Source organism: Halichoerus grypus, chromosome 2 (genome assembly GCF_964656455.1).
Source record: "Halichoerus grypus chromosome 2, mHalGry1.hap1.1, whole genome shotgun sequence".
Lineage (NCBI taxonomy): Eukaryota > Metazoa > Chordata > Mammalia > Carnivora > Phocidae > Halichoerus > Halichoerus grypus.
The window spans coordinates 114,098,495-114,122,007 of NC_135713.1; the positions used below are offsets into that span (position 1 = coordinate 114,098,495).

The 23,513-nt window shown below is 36.7% G+C and overlaps 1 protein-coding gene across 1 annotated transcript in view; it reads left to right on the forward strand.

Annotated features, from left to right (window-relative positions):
- LARS1 (leucyl-tRNA synthetase 1) overlaps positions 1 to 23,513 on the forward strand; it is a 71,506-nt gene that overhangs the window by 45,549 nt on the left and 2,444 nt on the right. Inside the window, exons 23-31 of the mRNA XM_036070017.2 lie at positions 6,401 to 6,584; positions 7,613 to 7,703; positions 8,864 to 9,004; positions 10,029 to 10,169; positions 10,419 to 10,529; positions 13,508 to 13,618; positions 16,363 to 16,467; positions 18,100 to 18,195; positions 21,062 to 21,194. Of these exons, the coding sequence (XP_035925910.2) occupies positions 6,401 to 6,584; positions 7,613 to 7,703; positions 8,864 to 9,004; positions 10,029 to 10,169; positions 10,419 to 10,529; positions 13,508 to 13,618; positions 16,363 to 16,467; positions 18,100 to 18,195; positions 21,062 to 21,194 (1,113 nt within the window). The remainder of the gene's footprint in view (positions 1 to 6,400; positions 6,585 to 7,612; positions 7,704 to 8,863; positions 9,005 to 10,028; positions 10,170 to 10,418; positions 10,530 to 13,507; positions 13,619 to 16,362; positions 16,468 to 18,099; positions 18,196 to 21,061; positions 21,195 to 23,513) is intronic.

A 23,513-nucleotide genomic window follows, 5' to 3' on the forward strand; every position in this document is an offset into this window, starting at 1 on the left:
TACAGAACATCTTCATAAGGCCATCACCCTCAAGAACAGGAGACATAGCTGACTTTCCTAACACACAGAAATAGGCACAGAGATTTAGACAAAATGAGAAGACAGAGAAATTTGTTCCAAATGAAGGAACAGGACAAAGCCATGGCTGGAGATCTAAGTGAAACAGATAAAAGTCACATGCCTGATAGAGAATTTGAAGCAGTGATCATAAGGATACTCACTGGACTTGAGAAAAGAGTGGAGGACATCCCTGAGACCGTTAACACAGAGATAAGGAATACCATAACAGAGAAAAAGGCTCAGTAGACAAAATGAGAAAGATGCTTGATGGAATGAACAGCAGGCTAGAAGAAGCAGAAGAATGAATTAATGACCTAGAAGACAGAGTAATGGAAAGTAATCAAACTGAACAAAAGAGGAGAAAAGAATTATGCAAAATGAGAATAGACTTAGGAAACTCAGTGGCTCCATCAAATGTAATAACGTTTGTATTTTTAAATAATCTCGACGCCCAACATGGGGCTCGAACTCACAACCCTGAGATCAAGAGTTGCATGCTCCACCAACAGAGCCAGGCAGGTGCTCTTACAAGAGACTCATTTTAGACCTAAAGACACCTGCAGATTGAAAGTGAGGGGATGGAGAAACATATGTCATGCAAATGGATGTCAAAGGAAAGCCAGAGTAGCAATTCTTATATGGACAAAATAGATTTTAAAACAAAGACTATAACAAGAGTTAAAGAAGGATACCATATAATAATAAAGGGGACAGTCCAACAAGAAAATGTAAGAATTGTAAATATGCACCCAAATACATAAAAAGCTAGTAACAAACATAAAGGAACTAATTGATAATAATGCTATAATAGTAGGGGACTTTCACACCCACTTACATCAATGGACAGATCATCTAAACAGAAAATCAACAAGGAAACAATGGCTTTGAATGACACACTGGAATGGATGGATTTAACAGATATGTTCAGAACATTCTGTTCTAAAGCAGCACAATACACATTCTTTTCAAGTACACATGGAACATTCTCCAGAATAGATCACATATTAGGCCACAAAAAAAGCCTCAACAAATTTAAAAAGATTGAAGTCATACCATGCATCTTTTCTGACCACAATGCTCTGAAAGTCAGAAGTCAAAGCCAGAAGTCAATTACAAGAAAAAAACCTGGGGCGCCTGGGTGGCTCAGTTGGTTAAGCGACTGCCTTCGGCTGAGGTCATGATCCTGGAGTCCCGGGATCGAGTCCCACATCGGGCTCCCTGCTCAGCGCCGGGTCTGCTTCTCCCTCTGACCCTCTTCCCTCTCGTGCTCTCTGTCTCTCATTCTCTCTCTCTCTCAAATAAATAAATAAAATCTTTAAAAAAAACAAAACAGAACAAGAATAAAACCTGGAAAGACCACAGATACATGGAGGTTAAATAACATGCTACTAAACAATGAGTGTGTCAACTAGGAAATAAAAGAAGAAATAAAAAAGTACATGGAAACAAATGAAAATGAAAACAACGGTTCAAAACCTTTGGGACAAAGCAAAAGCAGTTCTAAGAGGGAAATTTATAGCAGTACAGGCCTACCTCAAGAAGCAAGAAAAATCTCACATAAACAACTTGACCTTATACCTAAAGGAGCCAGAAAAAGAACAACAAACTAACCCTAAAACCAGCAGAAGGAAGGAAATAATAAAGATTAGAGTAGAAATAAATGATAGAGAAACTAAAAAACAATAGAACAGATCAATGAAACCAGGAGCTAATTATTTGAAAAAAATCAATAAAATTGATAAACCTATAGTCAGACTCATCAAGAAAAAAAGAGAAAAGGCCCAAATAAATAAAATCGCAAGTGAGAGAGGAGAAATAACAACAAACATCACAAAAAATTAGAATATTATGAAAAACTCTATGCCAACAAATTGGACAACCTAAAAGAAATGGATAAATTCCTACAAACGTATAACCTCCCAAAACTGAAACAGGAAGAAATAGAAAATTTGAATAGATCGATTACCAGCCAAGAAATTGAATCCATAATAAAAAAACTCCCAACAAACATAAGTCCAGGACCAGATGTCTTCATGGGTGAATTCTACCAAATATTGATTGATTGATTGATTTTATTTTTAAGCGATCTCTATACCGAATGTGGAGCTCAAACTCACAATCCTGAGATCAAGAGGCGCATGCTCCACCGACTGAGCCAGCCAGGCGCCCCTCCCACCAAACATTTAAAGAAGAGTTAATACCTATTCTTCTTATACTATTTTTTTTTTTTTAAAGATTTTATTTATTTATTTGACAGAGAGAGAGACAGAGAGGGAACACAAGCAGGGGGAGTGGGAGAGGGAGAAGCAGGCTTCCTGCTGAGCAGGAAGCCTGATGTGGGGCTCGATTCCAGGACCTTGGGATTATGACGTGACCTGAAGGCAGCCACTTAACTGACTGAGCCACCCAGGTGCCCCTCTTCCCATACTATTCTGAAAAATAGAAAAGGCAGAAGATCTTCCACATTTATTCTATAAGGCCAACATTAGCCTGATACCAAAACCAGATAAAGACACCACAAAAAGAGCAAGAAAGGCCAGTATCTCTGATAAATAGAGATGCAGAAATCCTCAACGAAATATTAGCAAACTGACTCCAACAATATATTAAAAAAAAAAAATCATTCACCATGATCAAGTGGGATTTATTCCTGGGTTGCACGGGTGGTTCAGTATTCACAAATCAATAAACATGATACATCATACCAGTAAGAGAAAGGATAACCATATGATTGTTTCAGTAGATGCAGAAAAAGCATCTGACAAAGTACAACATCCATTCATGATAAAAACCTTAAACAAAGTAGGTTTAGAGGGAACATACCTCAACATAATAAAGGCCTTAAATGAAAAATCCACAGCTAACATCATCCTTAATGGTGAAAAGCCGAGAGCCTTTCCCCGTAAGGTCAGAATCAATACAAGGATGTCCACACTCACCACTTTTATTCAATATAGTACTGGAAGTCCTATCCACAGCAGTCAGACAACTTGCAGATGATATGGTACTGTATATAGACAACCTGAAAGACTCCACCAAAAAACTGCTAGAACTGATACACGAATTAAGTAAAGTCTCAGGATACAAAATATATCTACAGAAGTCTGTTGTGTTTCTATATACCAGTAATGAGCCAGCAGGAAGAGAAGTTAAGAAAACAATCTCATTTACAATTGCATCCAAAATAATAAGAAACCTAGGAATAAACCTAACCAAAGAGGTGGAAGACCTGTACTCTGAAAACTATAAAACACTGATGAAGGAAATTGAAGATCTCAGAAGGAAATGGAAAGATATTCCATGCTCATGGATTGGAAGAACAAATTTTTTTTTTTAATTTTATTTATTTATTTGACAGAGAGAGACACAGCGAGAGAGGGAACACAAGCAGGGGGAGTGGAAGAGGGAGAAGCAGGCTTCCTGCAGAGTAGGAAGCCCGATGCGGGGCTCGATCCCAGGACCCTGGGATCATGACCTGAGCCGAAGGCAGATGCTTAACGACTGAGCCACCCAGGTGCCCCGGAAGAACAAATGTTTTTAGAATATCTCTGCTACCCAAAGAAATGGCTAAAATCAACAACACAAGGAACAACAGGTGTTGGTGAGGATGTGGAGAAAAAGGAAGGCTTGTGCCCTGTTGGTGGGAATGGAAAGTGGTGCAGCCACTGTGGAAAATACTATGGAGGTTCCTCAACAAGTTAAAAATTGAACTACCTTATGATCCAGTAATTGTATTACTGGGCTTTTACCCAAAAAACACAAAAACACTAAATTCAAAGAGATACATGCACCCCTATGTTTATAGCAGCATTGTTTATAATAGTCAAGATACGGTAACAGTTCAAGTGTCCATCGATTGATGAATAGATAAAGAAGATGTGGTATGTATACACACACACACACTCATGCACACTGGAATATTATTCAGCCATAAAAAGAATGAAATCTTGCCATTTGCAACCACATGGATGGAGCTAGAGAGTATAATATGAAGTGAAGTAAGTCAGAGAAAGACAAATACCATATGATTTCATTCATGTGGAATTTAAAAAACAAAACAGATGAATATATGGTGGGGGAGGAGGCGGTGGAAAAAGGGAGAGAGAGAGGGAGAGAAGCCATAAGAGACTTTTTTTTTTTTTAAAGATTTTATTTATTTATTTGACAGCGAGAGAGAGAACACAAGCAGGGGGAGCAGCAGAGGGAGAGGGAGAAGCAGGCTTCCCGCTGAGCAGGGAGCCCGATGCGGGGCTTGATCCCAGGACTCTGGGATCATGACCTGAGCCGAAGGCAGACGCTTAACGACTGAGCCACCCAGGCACCCCAAATATTTTATTTATTTATTTGTTAGAGCACGAGCAGGGGGAGGGGCAGAGGAAGAAGCAGACTCCCCACTGAGCAAAGAGCCTGATGTGGGACTCGATCCCAGGACCCTGAGATCATGACCTGAGCTGAAGGCAGATGCTTAACTGACTGAGCCACTCAGGTGTCCCCATAAGAGACTCTTAACGATAGAGAACAAACTGATGGTTACCAGCGGGGAGGGGGGTGGGGAGATGGGCAAAATACGATGATGTGGATTAAGGAATATGCTTATTGTGATGAGTACTGGGTGATTAAGGTGAAAAGAAAAAAGAAAGGTACGGGAGCCAACTGGAAGGAGCTCTCAATTATCCAAGCTAGAACAATTTAAGAAATAAATTGATAGTGTTGGATTGTAACCCAGTGAATAGGTTGAATATTTGTGAGTCCATATGGATCTAAATAATAGTTGAATAAATGAGTAAGTGGGGGAGTAGGGGCAGCTCTTCCTTTCCGAAGAGTTCATATTAATAAATGTATAAAGACTGAGTGAAATACAAAATCACCATTAGGCAAAAATTACAGTAATAATTGTTATAGGCAAGATCTGCCAATGATTGCCAAAATCAATGGGTGTACGTTTCTGGAAGAAACAAGATGTTTGTATATTCTCAGAGTATTTCTGCCAAGATATTTTTTTAATCACAAAAAGAAAAACAGTTTACAGTCAAGAAAACTTGACAGACACTACCTCAGTGATGAAAGCTTGCAACACCAGTAATAAGTCACATCAATATCATGTACCTCCCTGGTAGTGATGCCCTGAGAAGACACACAGCATCACTTTTGGGATATTCTTGCCAGAGGTTCATAAGCTCAGTCTAATCATGAGGAAAATCAGACAAACCAAGTTTGGAGAAATTCTATTAAATAACTGACTAGTACTCATCAAAAATGTCAAGGTCATGAAAGACAAAGACTGAGGAACTGTCACAGATTTGAGGAGACCAAGAAGATAAAATGATTAAATGCAATGTAGTTTTCTGGATTGGCTCCTGCAACAGAAATAGGGTATTAGAAGAAAAACCGGTGAAATTTGAATAAGGTCTATAGGTGTACTAATGTTAGCTTCTGGTTTTGAAACCATGGTTATGTAAGTTGTTAACATTAGGGAAGCCCATTAAATGGTTTATGTCTATTCTCTTGCTGTCTTTGCACCTTTTCTTTAAGCATAAAATTATTTCAAATAAAAAGAAATGTTTTGAGCTTCTTGTATATTGGAAAGCATATTTAATGCATCCATAACTTAATGTTACATGTTCTCATCTCCCCCCTTTTAGGCACAAATGGTGCCACAATACATACTCTTCTGAACTTTTCCTTTTTCACTTATCACTTCATATTTGAGATCACTCCATATTGATACATAAAGAATTTTCCACATTCTTTTGCAGCAATACGGTGTTCCATTGGAAGGATGTCTTGTAATTTAATCAGGGTCTTTTTAATGTTTTTTTCAATATTTTAGAATGGAAGATTTTGGTTGAAAAGTAAAATTTTGTTAGAAAACTTAGGAGCATCTGCTTTTAGAAAGAAGAAATTAAAATGTATTTTTGTATATGTAAGGCACCAGTGTGTTCTCTCATGCATTAAAATACAATATTTTGCTGCCACTAAATGAGGCTGAGATGTTGATAGGGGTCTGTATTTCCAGTTTATCATTTTCTTCCTCTCCTTCATTCAAGACCACTTTACCTCATTAACTCAACCAATGTGCCTGCGAAGAAACATATATTGATGCTAAGTGTATGCAAATCAATACAGGTGATTCACATATTTGAACAACATTGTGGATCCTACTTTTGGTGGCTCTTATTTTTGTTGTTGATCCATGGCAGTCGTTTAAAGCATCTGCTATTTCTTAATTTCGATGTAGGTTTTGCAGTATACCCAACTGCAAAGTATACCCATCGTTGATAGTCACTAACCACATTTCTTCTTCGTCTTCTTCTTCTTCATTGTCGTCCTCCTCCTCCAGGAATGCGTTTGGCTCTGGCTGATGCCGGTGACACCGTTGAAGATGCTAACTTTGTGGAAGCCATGGCCGATGCAGGCATCCTCCGTCTGTACACCTGGTTGGAGTGGGTGAAAGAAATGGTGGCCAACTGGGACAGTCTGAGAAGTGGGCCTGCCAGCACCTTCAATGATAGAGTTTTTGCCAGGTGATCTGTCGACTCCAGCCCGTGGTACTTTAGAGTTGCCTAGTCCTCCTGCACTTTTAAGTTTTTTTTTTTCCCTCCTAAAATAAATTAGATGTTAATAATAGCTACTATTCATTGCAAGCTTACTTGTTCTAGGTACTCTGCTAAGTGCTTTGCATCCATTATCTGATTTTAGCTTCACAGCTTATATGATAAAGATATTTGCTCTATTTTATAGTTAAAGAAATTGAAGCTTAGAAAAATTAAGTATTTTATTAAATGCTTCAAAGCTAGTGATTTCAGTTGGGGGTTATGAATTTGCTTCTTTCTCATAACCATTTTACCATGCTGTCTTGCATTAGAGAAGGGCAGCATGGTTAAATGAAAAGTAGATTCGAAGAAAAAGAGAGATGGCAATTTTTTTCTTTTAAAAAACATTTATCATCATCTTTGTATCAGGAGCCATCTTAAGAACTGATTCCCATTACAAAGGTGAATGGGACTTGATCCTTCACTCTAGTTTAGCAGGAGAAGAAAACACTTATCGAACCCATTACAAGTATAGTTATAGGGATAGAGGGAATTTACAGGAGATGGCATGTGCATTCTGGGTTTCTTGAAAAATAAATGGATTTTTACAGGGAGAGGAGAAAGCCATGGAAAGAGTGATATTTATTTGAGGTACAGTATATGGAGGGTAGAGTAGGAGATCAGACACATTGGGGCCAGATTAGGCTAAATTATGAAAGGCCTTTGGTAGCATGAGAAAATTTTTTTTAATATCCAATGTCACTTGTTTAAAATGCAGCAAGTAAACCTGACCACCTTTGTTAAGCTAGCATTTTGGGCTTCCTAATAAAGTTTCCATCCAGAAATTTTTAGACAAGGACATCGTTAACTGTGTTGCAGTTAAGTGGGTTTGTGGTTGAGTGGTCTTAAATGTTTCAGGCGTTGTTCCTGTTTTACTGTTCACTAGTATATGGGGCAGTTTTTTATATCTTTGTGTACTTGCATTTAAACTCAGTTATCTTTTTTTCCCTATTCTATAGTGAGATGAATGCAGGAATTATAAAAACAGATCAAAATTATGAAAAGATGCTGTTTAAAGAAGCTTTGAAAACAGGGTTTTTTGAGTTTCAGGTAGGCTATTTTAGTAGTTATAAAATATGTTAGTGTGGATATGATGTATTTCACCCTTTTTCCCTCCTGCTATAATCTAAAGTGGAGACTGAAAATATTGCCACGCAATTTTTAAATTCTTCAGTGGATTGTGGTTTTAAATAATTTTCTTTGATCCTCTATTGTGTTTATTTAAGTATTTCTGTTTCTAATTGAGCTATGAGTTAATAAAGAGGTTAAATCTACAAATCAGCCACATTTTCCAGGAGAACATTCTTATTTTTATTTTTTTATTTTTTATTTTTCAAAGATTTTATCCATTCATTTGACAGAGAGAGAGCACAAGCAGGGGGAGCAGCAGGCAGAGGGGGAGGGAGAAGCAGGCTCCCCGCCTGAGCAGGGAGCCAGACATGGGGCTCGATCCAAGGATCCCTGGATCATGATGACCGGAGCTGAAGGTAGACACTTAACGGAGCCACCAGGTGCCCCCAGGAGAACATTTTTAAATTGATAAAGGCAAAATTGTAACTAATTGCCTTTAGTTTGAAATCAAGCATTTTCTGATGTTTTCCACAAGGTGTCAGTGTTTCCTTAAGTTTGGCAGTTCAAGGGCTTAAAAATGTAGGTTTCCTCAATCAGTTTTGTAAAATATCACATTGGGATTTATGTAACTTGGTTTTCATAGATGTGGTTAAATAAGGATAAGTGCTGAACATAGCAATGTGTCCTATTTATAGCCTTTTTGATACTTAATATCTTTCTTATAGGCTGTTCAGAGTATCATCAGCCCTTAATACACGTGCAACTTCTATGTCTGTTACAAAATGTCTTTTTAAAAAATTTTTCTTGAGAATCATTAATATAAAACCATAATATCCTTTGACAAGGATTGATGAACATTTAATTGCAAGTTGTTAAAAATGTAAAACCAGGGCACCTGGCTGGCTCAGTCGGTAGAGCTTTTGACACTTGATCTCGAGGTTGTGGGTTCGAGCCCCACATTGGGTGTAGAGATCACTTAAAAAAAAATGAAGTAAAACCTTTATGAGAATTCATTATGGAATTTTTGAAAGACTAAAAGCTTAAAAATGCATTAAAATAGAGGCACTGGATTTTTTTCTTTTAATTTTATTTTAAAGAAGTTTGGGGAGAAAAATGGCAAATAATTTCACATCTTACAGGCTGCAAAAGATAAATACCGTGAATTGGCCATAGAAGGGATGCACAGAGACCTTGTGTTCCGCTTTATTGAAGTTCAAACACTTCTCTTGGCTCCGTTCTGTCCACATTTGTGTGAGCACATCTGGACGCTGCTGGGAAAGGTACCTGTATGTGGTTAAGATGTTGTGGGCTGTTTTGATTTGGCCTTATTAAATAAATACAGTAATAATGTTACTTAAGAAGAAAAGACTGAAAAAAATATTTCAGGAATAATGTTGGATTCATCATCTTGTAATTATTACAACAGGTTAAACTGAAGCTACCTCCTCTTTAGACAGATACATCGTGTGTGTGCCTTTATTTATATACACACAGTGGATGTATTTTAAAAACATGTGACTGCATTTTGTTTAGCTCATAATTCTTGTTAGGAAATGTTAAAGTACATTTGAATATATTTAAAAAATACATTTAATTTGAATACATGTATAACTAATACTGTTTTTCCAACTGTTAAAAAGGTGAAAATATTGAGAATGATATAAACGGCTGTTATGAGCAGCTTATAAACAAAGATGGAAGTGTATATTTGCATAAATATTTTTGTTTTATATAAAATTTCTGGCATATGTAGGGCTGCATATTCAGGGATATTGTATTAGTCTCCTTACTGTGAGGATAAATGCAATTATTTCTCCTAGGCTTGTAGATAAACAGATTGGCTGGTTTAATAATTTCTTTTCATCTTTATTAGTCAGGCTCTTTTGTATTTTTTAACGCATGAACAGTGTAAAAATGTGCTCGTGATGCATATACCAAATAGCTATGCTTTCAATACTGTATGTATTAATAGGATAAAAACTGAGAGTGTATATAATTTATGTAATAATGATTAAATTTAGGCAAATTAGCATTACATAATTTTCTTTGAAAGTGAGCATATGTGTGTGGGTATTAATACACTTGTACAAATGGATGCTAATTAAGAATGTAGAGTCAGACTTCACAGCTTGAATTCTAGGGAACATTAGATCAGGGGCTGTGGAAGTGTGTTATGGGTAGTCAGGTTTGAACTCCGAGCGCGCAATTACAGATGGTAGCCTTGGTATGGAACTGTAATCAAGAACCATAAAATAGTTGTGTGGCTTTAATCCCACTGAACTTTTTTTTTTTTTCTCCTTAAAGCCTGACTCCATTATGAGTGCTTCATGGCCTCTGGCAGGTCCCGTGGATGAAGCCTTGATACGTTCCTCACAGTATCTCATGGAAGTAGCACATGACCTTAGATTGCGACTCAAGAACTATATGATGCCAGCTAAGGGGAAGGTGAAGGCATTTTTTTTTTTTAAAGGTTGTTGTTTTAAAGTGATTAGTCAGGTAACATTTACTAGTAATGAAAATTAAGACCACTATCATTCAAATGTGTCCGGCTCTCTTTACTGCTAATGCAGTTTTGGAGGATGTGTATGCTTCTTAATGTTAAAAGCAATAGTGGTATATACCGGGAGAGGGATCTTTCATTTTTGGTGTATACAAGAGTGATCAAATGTTTTTTCCCTTTCTTTTGCCCTGTAGAAGACTGACAAGCAGCCACCTCAGAAACCTTCACATTGCACCATCTATGTGGCGAAGAACTATCCTTCTTGGCAACATACCACCCTTTCAGTGCTGCGTGATCACTTCGAGGTGATGCTCTCAGCAGACGTTCCCCCAGCGTTGTTGTGTCCTGCCTGTGCTGTTGTTGTTTTAGGATGTTGGTAGTGTCTGAGAGAAGGAAGACAGGCAACTTCGTGTAGTTACCCTTAGGCATGGAGTGTTTTTTGTTAGCCGTGCTGGCTCTTAAGTGGTTGCTGAGGGAAAAGTTGCCGTCTTTTTTATCATTTCTGAAACTTTCATACAAAAATATAGTGGATCTAGTCATATGTAATTAAAAGGTGTGGGACTTTCTCATATGTGGTTAAAATTATGAAGCAAAAGGACTGAGTTTGCCATTTGGGTTTGTTCTGACTTGAACACTGGGATTCATGAAGCCTTCACCTCATTATGTTTCAAAAAATTTGAAGCTTGGCTTTTGAGTGATTTAAAACAAAATGGTCAATTTAATAATTACCTATAGAAATGGAGAGCTGAATGTTTTTGGCTCTGTCAGGTAAATAGCTGTTAAATATGATTGTTGTGTTTAAAGGAAACTCAATATTTAAGCATAGTTCTAAGTTTTCCTGAAGAAAAAAATCCATCTACCTTTTTTCTTTCACATTCAAAATATGGAAACAAAGTATATGTTGTGGAATTTTTGCTCATGTTATTAAGAAGAGGTATCCATAGACACAAATTGTTAAGGTGCACTGAAAGAAGAGAAGGAGAGAGAGAAAATACAGTGATTATGGGCAAAACATAAAGTGATAACTGAAGGAAAATCCTTAGCTTTGATTTTTGAGAACTTTATTGAGATTTTGTTTCAGAAATTTTCATAGTTAAAAAATACTCAGAAAAACTTTTACATTTGGAAATTTGATGGAAGGAGAAGAGTGTTTTTGTATTCCTCGTGAGCTTATTTTTGTGGAAAGCTACTTCATTTGATTGTGTATAATCGAAATAGAATTTAGGGGCACCTGGGTGCTCAGTCGGTTAAGTGTCTGCCTTCGACTCAGGTCATGATCCCAGGGTCCTGGGATCAAGCCCCACATCAGGCTTCTTGCTCAGTGGGAGCCTGCTTCTCCCTCACTCTCCCTCTGCAGCTCCCCCTTCTCATGCTCTTTCTCTCTCTCTCTCTCTCAAATAAATAAATAAATGAAATCTTAAAAAAAAAAAGAAAATAGAATTTAGTCTTTAGAATTGCTTGCAGATTTTGACGTATGGCAAGTAAATAAGTAAAAGCCACTTTGGTAGGTAGAAAAATGATATCATGCCTTAGTGGGTTACATATTCATAACAGCATTTTCAAGGAAGTGGTCAGAACTAAATATAGAATGTAATGTCCCAGATATTTAAAAATGCATCTTTTATTAAAAACTGCTATTCTTTTAGAAGTTACAGTTTTATTTAGTAATTATTGACTAGATATATGGTTTAAAAGCAACATCATTTTCTGGCATTATTTGGAATGATCAGCTTTCTTTTAAATTTTTGTTTGTTTTCATCTAAAAGAACTGAAAGAATGTTAGTTTATGATCAAGGAAGATATTCTTTTCTTTTTTTCTTTTTTAATTTTTTATTGTTATGTTAATCCCCATACATTACATCATTAGTTTTAGATGTAGTGTTCCATGATTCATTGTTTGTGCATAACACCCAGTGCTCCATGCAGAACGTGCCCTCCTCAATACCCATCACCAGGCTAACCCATCCTCCCGCCCCCCTCCCCTCTAGAACCCTCAGTTTGTTTTTCAGAGTCCATCATCTCTCATGGTTCGTCTACCCCTCCGATTTCCCCCCCTTCATTCTTCCCCTCCTGCTACCTTCTTCTTTTTTTTTTTCTTAACATATATTGCATTATTTGTTTCAGAGGTACAGATCTGAGATTCAACAGTCTTGCACAATTCACAGCGCTTACCAGAGCACATACCCTCCCCAGTGTCTATCACCCAGTCACCCCATCCCTCCCACCCCACCCCCCACTCCAGCAACCCTCAGTTTGTTTCCTGAGATTAAGAATTCCTCATATCAGTGAGGTCATATGATACATGTCTTTCTCTGTTTGACTTATTTCAAGGAAGATATTCTTATGTTGTATGTGGCACCTTTTTGGTGGTATAAGGAAGAGCAGTGTTTCCTACCCTCTTTTCTCTTTCATATGTATTTCAAAGCAGCACATTGACAAGTGGAGGAAATATTTTCCCCCTGTACTTTAGTAAAGGTTAGAATTAAAAGTAAACGTATTATTGGAAGTCTTAACTATACAATACTTTTCATTTAGATTCATTCCCAACCTTTGGCTTTGATGCCATGCTTTTTACAATAAGGAGAAAATAAGTCACCCCAAATTCTGAAACAGCCACTTGCTTCATTTCTCACTCTGTAGAAGGGTACAGTTGTGTTTGCAGAAATGAATTTAAATTCAGGCAGCACATTTGGGACTCTGTGCATATTAATGATACATGATACAGGCATTTATTTGTGGCTAGATAGAAATGATACTATTTTTAACAGGTGGATAGCCAGAGACTCTTTTTTTTTTTTTCTACCTTAGTGGTAACAGTTTATAAGGAAGAGTATTCAAAAGCAGACATTCTATAAATCTTGTATAATAGTGCAGTTTTCATTTTGATATGACTAGTGAAGTGTTTTTACAAGTTTAGAGACAAACAAGATCTTTATAAGACTGTTTTGTTTTCTCACCCAGTGAGATCTAATGTTACAATCCTGGAGGTGTTCTTAGTGTAAGGAAAAATTAAATATTCAGCAGGATGCACCTGTTTTCTCCTTTACCCTAAAAAACATGTATCTTTTAACTTTAGAGGGAATGGGAGACTCCCTTCTATATTACACGTTCACCTTTCACTTCCCCAGGATGTGTGGGGTTGCTTCCTTTTCTACTGTTTTCCAGCAGACTGGTCAAGGCCACCATTCTGTGTCTGGCTGACTTCCTACGTACAGGCACATCTACTATTATGTGTTATCTTTAAAATATTTTTCTCCACATTCTTCCCCAATGTTTTTTTTAGGCCAACAGTGGAAAATTGCCTGATAACAAAGTCATTGCTAGTGAACTGGGCAATTTGCCAGAGTTGAAGAAATACATGAAGAAAGTGATGCCGTTTGTTGCCATGATTAAGGTAAGCTGTGGACTTCATGTAGTTAGGACTCTTTAGATAGGATAGTGGAAGGAACGGGAAAACTTTGGGTATAGTCTCTCCCAGGAAATCTGCTAAAAATAGTCTTTTTGATCAGTAGTTGTGAGAAATGAGTGATCATTTTGGGGGTTTATCTGTAAAATTGCTGAGTATTTGGAAATATGCATTATGGAAGAAAAACTGATTTGGAATTGCTCACTAAATGATTCTCTTCATGTTCTACCTCCTTTTCTGTTCGGCAGGGAGGCGTATTCTTTTGGCTTACATTAGGGTGTTTTTATTAGATCCTGTTACTGGAACAAAGATACTACATTTGTATAGGTTTAGCTTAACAGGATAAACATTGTTTATCGTGGTTAGACCGGAGTTTCTCAACAGTGGTCCTATTGATATTGTGGGCCGATAGTTCTCTGGTGGGAGGCTGCCCTGTGCATTATAGGATGTTTAGCAGTGTCTTTGTCTTCTACCCACTAGATGCCAATAGAATGTCCTCCTCACCCGCTCAAGTTGTGACAGCCAAAAATTCTCTAGTCATTGCTAAATGTCTCTGGGGACATAATCTGCTCCCACCCCCTACCACTCCCATTGAGAATCATTGCATTAGACTCAGCTTTCTTCATAGAAATAACAGATTTATTTGATTTCTTAGAGAAACAGAAAGAAGGCTGTATGTTGCTTAAGATCTCAGGCTCTGGGGTCAGACAGATCTTGGTCCAAATCCTTTTTGTCTGTCACTTCTTAGTTTTTAGACCTTTGACAAATCACTTAAATTCTCTGGGTCACATTGTTTTTCATCTATAAAATGAGGAAATTGATAGAACCTACATTTTAGGAGTGCTGTGAGGAGTAAATGAAATAATATATTTAACACACTTTAATACTTTCTCTCAAAAAGTAGGCTCAGTGAATGTTTTTTTAAAATGTAAATTAGTGGGTCTTCCAGGCTGCTAGGAACATAGTGGTTATTCTTGTAGTTTAGATTCATTCTTGAATCTTATTCTAAGCTATAGATGCCTGCCGGTGACCAAAACTTTTAGCTTGTCCTGTATGGAGTAGATTATATTCTTAGGAAAACCTTTTTGCTCTCCTAGATTAGAATCAACTCTCTGAGACTTATGGTCTTTGAAGTTTCAGAAATAATTTAGAATCTTGGATTGACTTACACCAATCAAGTTATAATATATCTGCCGATATGCTCGTAATTCATTGGTTCCCTACTTTAGCTAGTGCCATTGGTCAGAATGCCAGATTCATTGTCAATTTGTGGATTCAACAAAATATCTCATTGTGGGGTGGGTTTTTTTTTCAAGATTTTATTTATTTATTTGTCAGGGAGAGAGAAAGCGTGCGCGAGAGAGCATGAGCAGGGAGGAGGGGCAGAGGGAGAGGGAGAAGCAGGCTCCCCGCTGAGCAAGGAGCCTGATGCGGGACTTGATCCCAGAACCCTGAGATCATGACCTGAGCTGAGCTGGCAGATGTTTAACCCACTGAGCCATCCAGCTGTCCCAAAATATTTCATTGTTGATTGCAAAGGCAATTAAGTTTGATGATGTACTTTACAGATTCCAGTGAAACTGATTTGAAAAGTTCTGTAGTTAAATGATACTAGATTCAAGAGTTGGCTTTTAGGGGCGCCTGGGTGGCTCAGTTGGTTAAGTGACTGCCTTCAGCTCAGGTCATGATCCCAGGGTCCTGGGATCGAGCCCCACGTCGGGCTCCTGGCTCAGCGGGGAGCCTGCTTCTCCCTCTCCCTCTGCCTGCTGCTCTGCCTACTTGTGCTGTCTCTGTCAAATTAATAAATAAAATCTTAAAAAAAGAAAAAAAAAAGAGTTGGCTTTTAGACAACCAGTGTTAGTCTGGTTCAGTAGTAATATATTTTTTTCAGTAATATTGGGGATGTGCTAGGCATATTAGTAGTTTGAAACTTTGCAAAGTGTTTTGTAAATCTGAGAATAAGAAAATGGCTTCTAGGACTTTTTCAGAGGAAAAGAAACAACTTGGACAGTAAATGAGAAGAGTGAATATTAGGAATCATGTCAGGTAACTTTCACGTAAGTGCAGTGCATGCTAGGCAGTTAGCTATACTTGTGCATATGAACTTGGATCTCGAAGGTCACATTTTCTTTGGCAAATACTTTGTTTCATGTTCAAGAAAATTAAGAATAAATTGTTTTTCACATGCCACAGGATTATTTCAGTACCCATATGACTTAAAAATTTTTTTTGATTTGTAGAAATTTTGTGTTTATTATTAATGCACTCTTCTCTGAATTAGCTTTAAAGATGTGTTATCTTAGAAAATTAAAAAAATTTTTTTTTCTTTTTGGTTACCTAAAGAGATTATTTCCGCACATTTGTTTGATTCCTTGTCACAGTGAATTCTTTGGGTTTGCATATTAATTCATTCTAAATAAACAATGATAAAATCATATTTCTTTTTTTTTTTTTTTTTTTCATATTTCTTTTATAAATGAAAACCTTGTCCTTCCGGTCTTTTCAGTGTTGCCTTAATCTTATCATACTTCAAGTGATAATTATTCTGAGCCAATAATTTCATTAACAAGCAAGCATAGATAGGGAAACCATGAGTCCAAGGCCTTTCCTTTAGCTGTTCAAATTTGAAGATTTTATCAGTTGAGAGAAGAATGATTGCTTTGGAGGAAGTGGATTCTTTTCAACGTATCCTTAATATGATTTTTATTTTTCAAAACTGTTTTGGCTCTTAGGAAAATCTGGAGAAGATGGGACCTCGTGTTCTGGATTTGCAGTTAGAATTTGATGAGCAGGCAGTACTGATGGAGAATGTAGTCTACCTGACCAATTCCCTTGAGGTAGGATGGGCCAAGGATTTAGTTAACTATAGTAAATATAATCCAGTTCTTTTTGTTTTATAATAAAGCTTTTTGTGAACATCTTCTATGTTTAGTATCTTTGCCAAATATACTTGTCAAAAATATTTTTGGAGGGAAAGAGATTGGGTGGGTATACAAGTTTCAGGAAGAAAAAATAGCGTGATCGTATTCCATTTATCAATTATTTTATACATAAAATCTCTCATATTATGGAAGAATTGCTTCTTTTTTTCCCCCTTCTCGTTTATACCTCAGATTTACAGAATTGACTTAATTAGAATCCTTTGTTCATGAGGTATTATCATAGGTCCATGCCTGACCCTGTTTTGTTTTGTTTTAAAGTTAGTAATGTAATGAACACCCATGAATCTACTACTCAACTCAAGAACTAAAACATTACGGATAGCTTTGACTTTTCTGGGGAGTTTCTCCCCATTCCATTTTTCTGCCCCAATCACTTTATATAGATTCTAAAAAATGCAGTCTCTCAGATAACTCAGGCAGAAGGGAAGATAATTTGCTCTAGGAAACTGTTAGAGGACTCAAAAAAGTGGTTCTTGTTATAATGAAGACACTTAACTTAAAAAATGCAGGTTTAGATTTTGAATGAAATTGTTCCATGAAAGGGGTGCTTGGGTGGCTTAGTGATTAAGTGTCTTCCTTTGGCTCAGGTCATGATCCTGGGGTCTTGGGATTGAGTCCCACATTGGGCTCCCTGCTCAGCGGGGAGCCTGCTTCTCCCTCTCCCTCTGCCCCTCCCCCTGCTTGTGTGCTCTCTCTCAAATAAATAAATAAAATCTTTAAAAAAAAAAAAATTGTTCCATGAAACATGGTAATTAATGGAAGAAAGTTATTTCTAAATAAGCATTTTATGTCATATAATTATAAATGAGTTAAATAAATTACTAAGTATTGGTAGATAATTATTTTGTTTATATTTCTAAACGTTCATATGTATTCCTGGAGGTCCAAAAAGTTTTTGAATTTTTTTACTGGGACAATGGGGACCCTTTTATTGAGGGTCATCTTATATTCAGGCATATACAGTATGCTACATTTCTGAGTTTTTTCATTTATTTAAGTGAAAGTCTTTTATAAAAAAATAAAATTAAGCGGAAGTCTTTTATTCTCAAATGCTAAATTTCCGAACTTTTATTTATTCAAGCGGAAGCCTTTTATGCTGATCTCATTTTCTCTTATACAGCAGATAGATGCCAGATTTCATTATAGAAAGTGGTGAACATGACTATGTAAATAATAATACTATGAGACAAATAATTGATTATAGATTTCATTTAGTGTTTGTATGGAAAATAATAAAATTGCACACTGTTTTCTTAAAACTTTTAATTAAAGAATTTTTTTTTTGATGGACATGTAAATGATTTAGTCTCTTGCTCTTCAAACAATGTTATGCCATGGGAGCGTTTGATCCTGAGTTTCAGAGTGCTCTCTCAGTCCTGTCCTGTGCCTGGCTGGTTTTCTGAAGAATGCACACATCATTTCGTGTTAAGTGGAGAACCTAGTTTTTGCTCCTTGGGGAAATGAGGTGATGATTAATTTCAATCATATTAAGTGATACTAATGACTTTCATTTTCCCTCCTATTTAGCTAGAACACATAGAAGTCAAGTTTGCCTCCGAAGCAGAAGATAAAGTCAGGGAAGACTGCTGTCCTGGGAAACCACTTAATGTTTTTAGAACAGAAGTAAGTTGAAAGAATCTCACTGAATCATTGCATTTTAGAGCTAGAAGAGACCTTAGATATTACATCCAAGCCCACCATTTAAAGATGGAAGAAAGTGAGGTGCAGAGACGTGAAGTGATTGCTTTGGTCTAGACCACATAATTTGTTAGAATGAAGCTGGGTTTGAGCTCTTCTAATTCCCTGGTTGGCACTATGCTCACTTTCCTTTGCTCTTATGGGTGGCATCGGATGTTATTGTGGGTTTAAAATCAAAATATGATTTTTAAAACCTGAATTTTTTTTTTTTAATTTTAATTCCAGTATAGTTAGCATATAGCGTTGTATTAGTTTCGGATATACAATATAGTGATTCAGCAATGCTATACATTACTCAGGGCTCATCATGATAAATGTACTCTTAGTACCTTTCACCTCTTCTACCCATCCCCTCACCATCTCCCCTCTGGCAATCATCAGTTTGTTCTCTATAGTTAAAAGTCTGTTTTTTTGGTTTGTCTCTTTTTTCTTTGTTCATTTGTTTCTTAAAGACCACACATGAGTGAAATCATATGGTATTTGTCTTTCTCTAACTGACTTATTTCACTTAATATTATACTCTCTAGATCCATCCATGTTGTCGGAAATAGCAAGATGACATTCTTTTTTATGGCTGAATAATATTCCATTCTGTATATAACACATCTTCTTTATCCATTCATCAATTGATGGACACGGGCTGCTTCCATAATTTGGCTGTTGTAAATAATGCTGCAATGAACATAGGAGTGTATATATCCTTTGGAATTAGCGTTTTCATTTCCTTTGGGTAAATACCCAGTAGTGGAATCACTGGGTCATATGTTAGTTTGATTTTAAACTTTCTGAGGAACTTATGTACTGTTTTCTAGAATTGCTGCAACAGTTTGCAGTCCCACCAACAGTGCACAAGGGTTCCTTTTTCTCCACATCCTCACCAATACTTGTTTCTTGTGTTGTTGATTTTAGCCATTCTGACAGGTGTGAGGTAGTATCTTTTTGTGGTTTTGATTTGCATTTCCCTGATGATGAGTGATGAGCATCTTTTCATGTATCTGTTGGCCATCTGGATGTTTTCTTTGGAAACATATCTATTCATGTCTTCTGCCCATTTTTAATTGGATTATTTGTGTTTTTAATTGTGGTTATTATTGGTATTGAGTTGTATTAGTTCTTTATATATTTTGGGTACTAACCCTTTATCAGATATGTCATTTGCAAATGACAGTCAATAAGTTGTCTTTTAGTTTTTGTTGGTTCTTTCCTTTGCTGTACAGAAGCTTTCTATTTTGGTGTAGTCCCAATAGCTTATTTTTGCTTTTGTTTCCCTTGCCTCAGGAGACATATCTAGAAAAATATTGTTACAGCTGATGTCAGAGAAATTACTGCTCTGCTCTCTTCAAGGATTTTTATGGTTTCAGGTCTCACATTTAGGTTCTTAATCCATTTTGAGTTTATTTTTGTGTCAAAACCTGACTTTTATTAAAAAATAGACTGGAAATGGAAATGTAAGGTTTTTCTGAAACAGTGAAGAGGAGCTTTCATACTTTAGATGAGTCTTGGTTTGATAATGTTATTCAAGACTTTTTGACTTCTGGCATAAACCAGATTGATGAATCATCTTATGCTATACTAGAATTGCTTTTTTTTCCCCTTATTTTTTGGCCAGTATTGGTGAAGAAAAGCAGATTTTGGAGTTTTGGGAGATTCTCTTTATTTAGTCTCAAAAAATCCATTGCCCAGTGGAGTGCAATTGTGAGAACCCATAAAATGCCCTACTTTTCTTGAGAAGCGGAGGACTTATAAGTATCCTATTACTTTTACCACATTTAATTGAAAATGCAACAAAGAGGAAAAGCTTATTTTGAAAGAATGAGGTAATCATGATCATGAATATCTGCTGAATTTATCATCGTATTATGAATATTCTCATTACATTAAAATACGGTGGCTTTTTAAAGTGCAGGCCTTCAGCTCATGGATAGGTACATGAAATAGAGCTCCCTGTACAAATGTTTCTTTTCTTTTTTTTTTTTTTCTAAGATTTGTTTATTTTAGAGACAGAGTACGCACACACATGCATGCGCAAATGGGATAGGGACAGAGGGAGAGAGAGAGAAGCAGACTCCTCGCTGAGCACAGAGCCTGACCTGGGTCTCCATCCCACGACCCCGAGATCACAATCTGAGCCGAAATCAAGAGTTGGGTGCTTAACCAAGTGAGCCACCGAGGTGCCCCACTGATAGGTTTCTTTAGAGATACTTTAAAACGTTCTATTAAGCTACTATGTCTTTAAGTCTTTCATAAGACTTAGTTGACTTTTTCCACTTAAAATAATGAGCAGGGTCTTTGACTATATAGCTTATATAATGTAGGACATAGTATGGCGTATGACTGAGTTTAATTCTGGCTCTGCCTCTTATTGGCTATGTGACCTTGAAGTACTTTTTTTAATGTTTCTGGTTCTCAGCTTCTTATCTGTGAAAAGGGGTTTTAAAGAGCTACCTTTCAGGATATAGGAATAATGTCTATAAATTGTTTAGTACAGTGCCTGGTACACAGTAGAAATTCAATAAATGATGGGAGTTGAAGAGGAGAAAATGTAATTACTGTTATTATCCATCATCAGTATTTATATATGTACTCAGAGTCATTTTTATCTAGGCATTTGGTTGTAAGCATGAGCTTTTGTACATTTTCTCTTTTATATTTGAGTATCCCTTGGTCTTGATTTTAGAATACCAGAATTAAATTTTTCATTGGGCATTAAAAATTGAGCAGAGATTTTCTCTCCCTCAGCAGTATTCAAGTTTAATTTCATATAACAGTCATTTTCTCTTTATTTTCCTAGCCTGGTGTGGCAGTTTCCCTAGTGAATCCCCAGCCATCCAACGGCCACTTCTCAACCAAAATTGAAATCAGGCAAGGAGATAACCGCGATTCTATAATCAGGCGTTTAATGAAAATGGACCGAGGAATCAAAGGTAAGTGGTTTCCCTGAAATGCACATTTGGTAGTAGTTTGTTGGTTAGGATGGGTTCTAAGCAGAGGGAAGAAAGAAGAGTAGCTGGCCTGCTTAGGGACAGCAGTGTCATGTTGTGCAAAGAATACTAGACTCTGAATCAGGAAACCTGTTTTCTCTTTGGGACATTGTGGCTGTGTAGCTTGGTGACTTAGCCATGTCACTTAAACTCTAAACTGATCTCTCAGTAAAATGAGGATAGTGGATTAGATATTTTTCTAAGTCTCCATCTAGCTTTCAAATTGTAACAAGCAATTTCTATCTCTTAGAGGTTTTTAGATTGAAGGCACACATGTACTTAATATTTTAAACTAACCTGCCTACTAGGTCTGTTCCTGGGGAAGGAAAAGAGAAACAGTAGAACTTGTTGAGTGTCTGCCATTTATTAGCCATTTAATCCTTTAACTTCCTGAAAATGGAGAGGGTATTTTCATTCCCTTTTACAGATGATGACATGGAGCTCAGAAAGACTAAATAACAAGGGAGATTTCGTTCAGGTATCCTGGAGCTGGAATTCAAATTCAGGTCTTTTTGACTGCAAAGCTTGTGTTCTTTCTTCTAAACAATGTGTTTCCAGCTAAAATATGTAAATAATCTTAATTTCTTATCAAGATTAAGTCTAGATCTTCCATGATTAGATTTAATATAATAATTTATAGCTTCTTTTTTTTAAATCACTTAGCCAGGTCTGAGGCTGAGTGGGGTGTGAAGGGAATTAGTGTATCTCTTTATTATTTTTCTTCCAAATTATAAAGACAACTTAATCTTGAGATTCCCTGTTTTGCATTCTCTCTCTTTTCTTGATGGCAATCAAGAGTTGATTGGGTCACATTCTATCAGTATAGAAATTTTCTGAAAAGATTTAGAAATCCGAGACAGTAACCTAATTTATGGAACTATATTCAGGTCAGCAATATTACATTAACATAGAAGACTTAAAATAGCCCTTTGGAATTCATTCTACAGGTATTTTTTTGTTCTCTTGAGGTCATTCATGCATCTTCTGTGGACATTTCTTGAGAGACTCTCAACATAGCGTATGTAGTATATATGTAGAGACTCCTGCGTATGTACTAAGGCTTTGGGGACTCCACAAAGTACTGTTCATTAGGAGGCTGCATCTAGTGAAAGAGTAGGGCCGAGCTATTCAAGTACATGATCACAATCTAAGGAGGAACTGCTGTGTACAGTAAGGGAGATATAGATAAAGTTGATAGCACAGAAGAAGGTGAGATTATTTCCAGCTGTGGTGATCAGGCATGAATCACAGAGAAAATAACCATTTGGATGTGACCTTGGAAGTTATACCTGGGAGGGGGAGGGGGAAGGGGGAAGGGCATGTCAGCGGGAGGGATGCTCTCATGTTTTGCTATGTAGGAGCAGCATATTAGGGCTAGGGATTTTTCATTTGTAAACATTTTTTTAAATTGTAAAATACATGTAACATGAAATTAACCATTTTAGTCCTTCTTAAGTGTACAGTTCAGTGGTATAAATACGTTTACATTGTTGTGCAACCATCACATTATTCACCTCCAGAACTTTTTCATCATCCCGCACTGAAACCCTGTGCCCATTTAATAACACCTCCCCATTGTCCCTCCCTCTAGTCCCTGGTAACCACTGTTCTACTTTCTGTCTCTTTGTATTCAACTATTCTAGATACCTTGTATAAGTGGCATCATGAAACAGTGAGTAAGTGGCTTATTTTGCTTAGCAAAATGTCAAGGTTCATCCATGTTGTTATAGACATATATCATGTTCTCTTGGTAAACGAGGTAGTGCCATTCTTAGAACTTTCAGGCCACAGAAAGCAGAATTTGGAAACTTTGAAATATGAACGTACAAGGAAGCCATCTTGTGGCCTTCCATTTGGCTGTTCTATATTGCATATATTCGGTCATGAGAAGATTTTGTAATAGGTAGAACTCTTATCTTTGAAGAACATTGTGGTGGCTTTTAAAGAAAATAGATAGTTCTGTGGACCCACTGGGTAGGATTATTATGAAGTTATAGCATGTAATAAGATGTTTTCCTATATTGGAAATTGTATTTTGTAATGTTACAACTGCCTCCCTTTTAAATATGCTCAGATACAGGACTGATGAGGTTCTTCAGAATTGTACTGAAATGTGTTTTCTGTATCTCATCTTTTCTCACTAAGCTTCCGGCATAATTCTTACATCCTTTGTCATACTAGCTGTGAATAATATTATCATAAAGTACTTAAGTTTGATGTTCGTAGCTGCTATGAATTTTCGAAAATGGATAGAAATGTTAG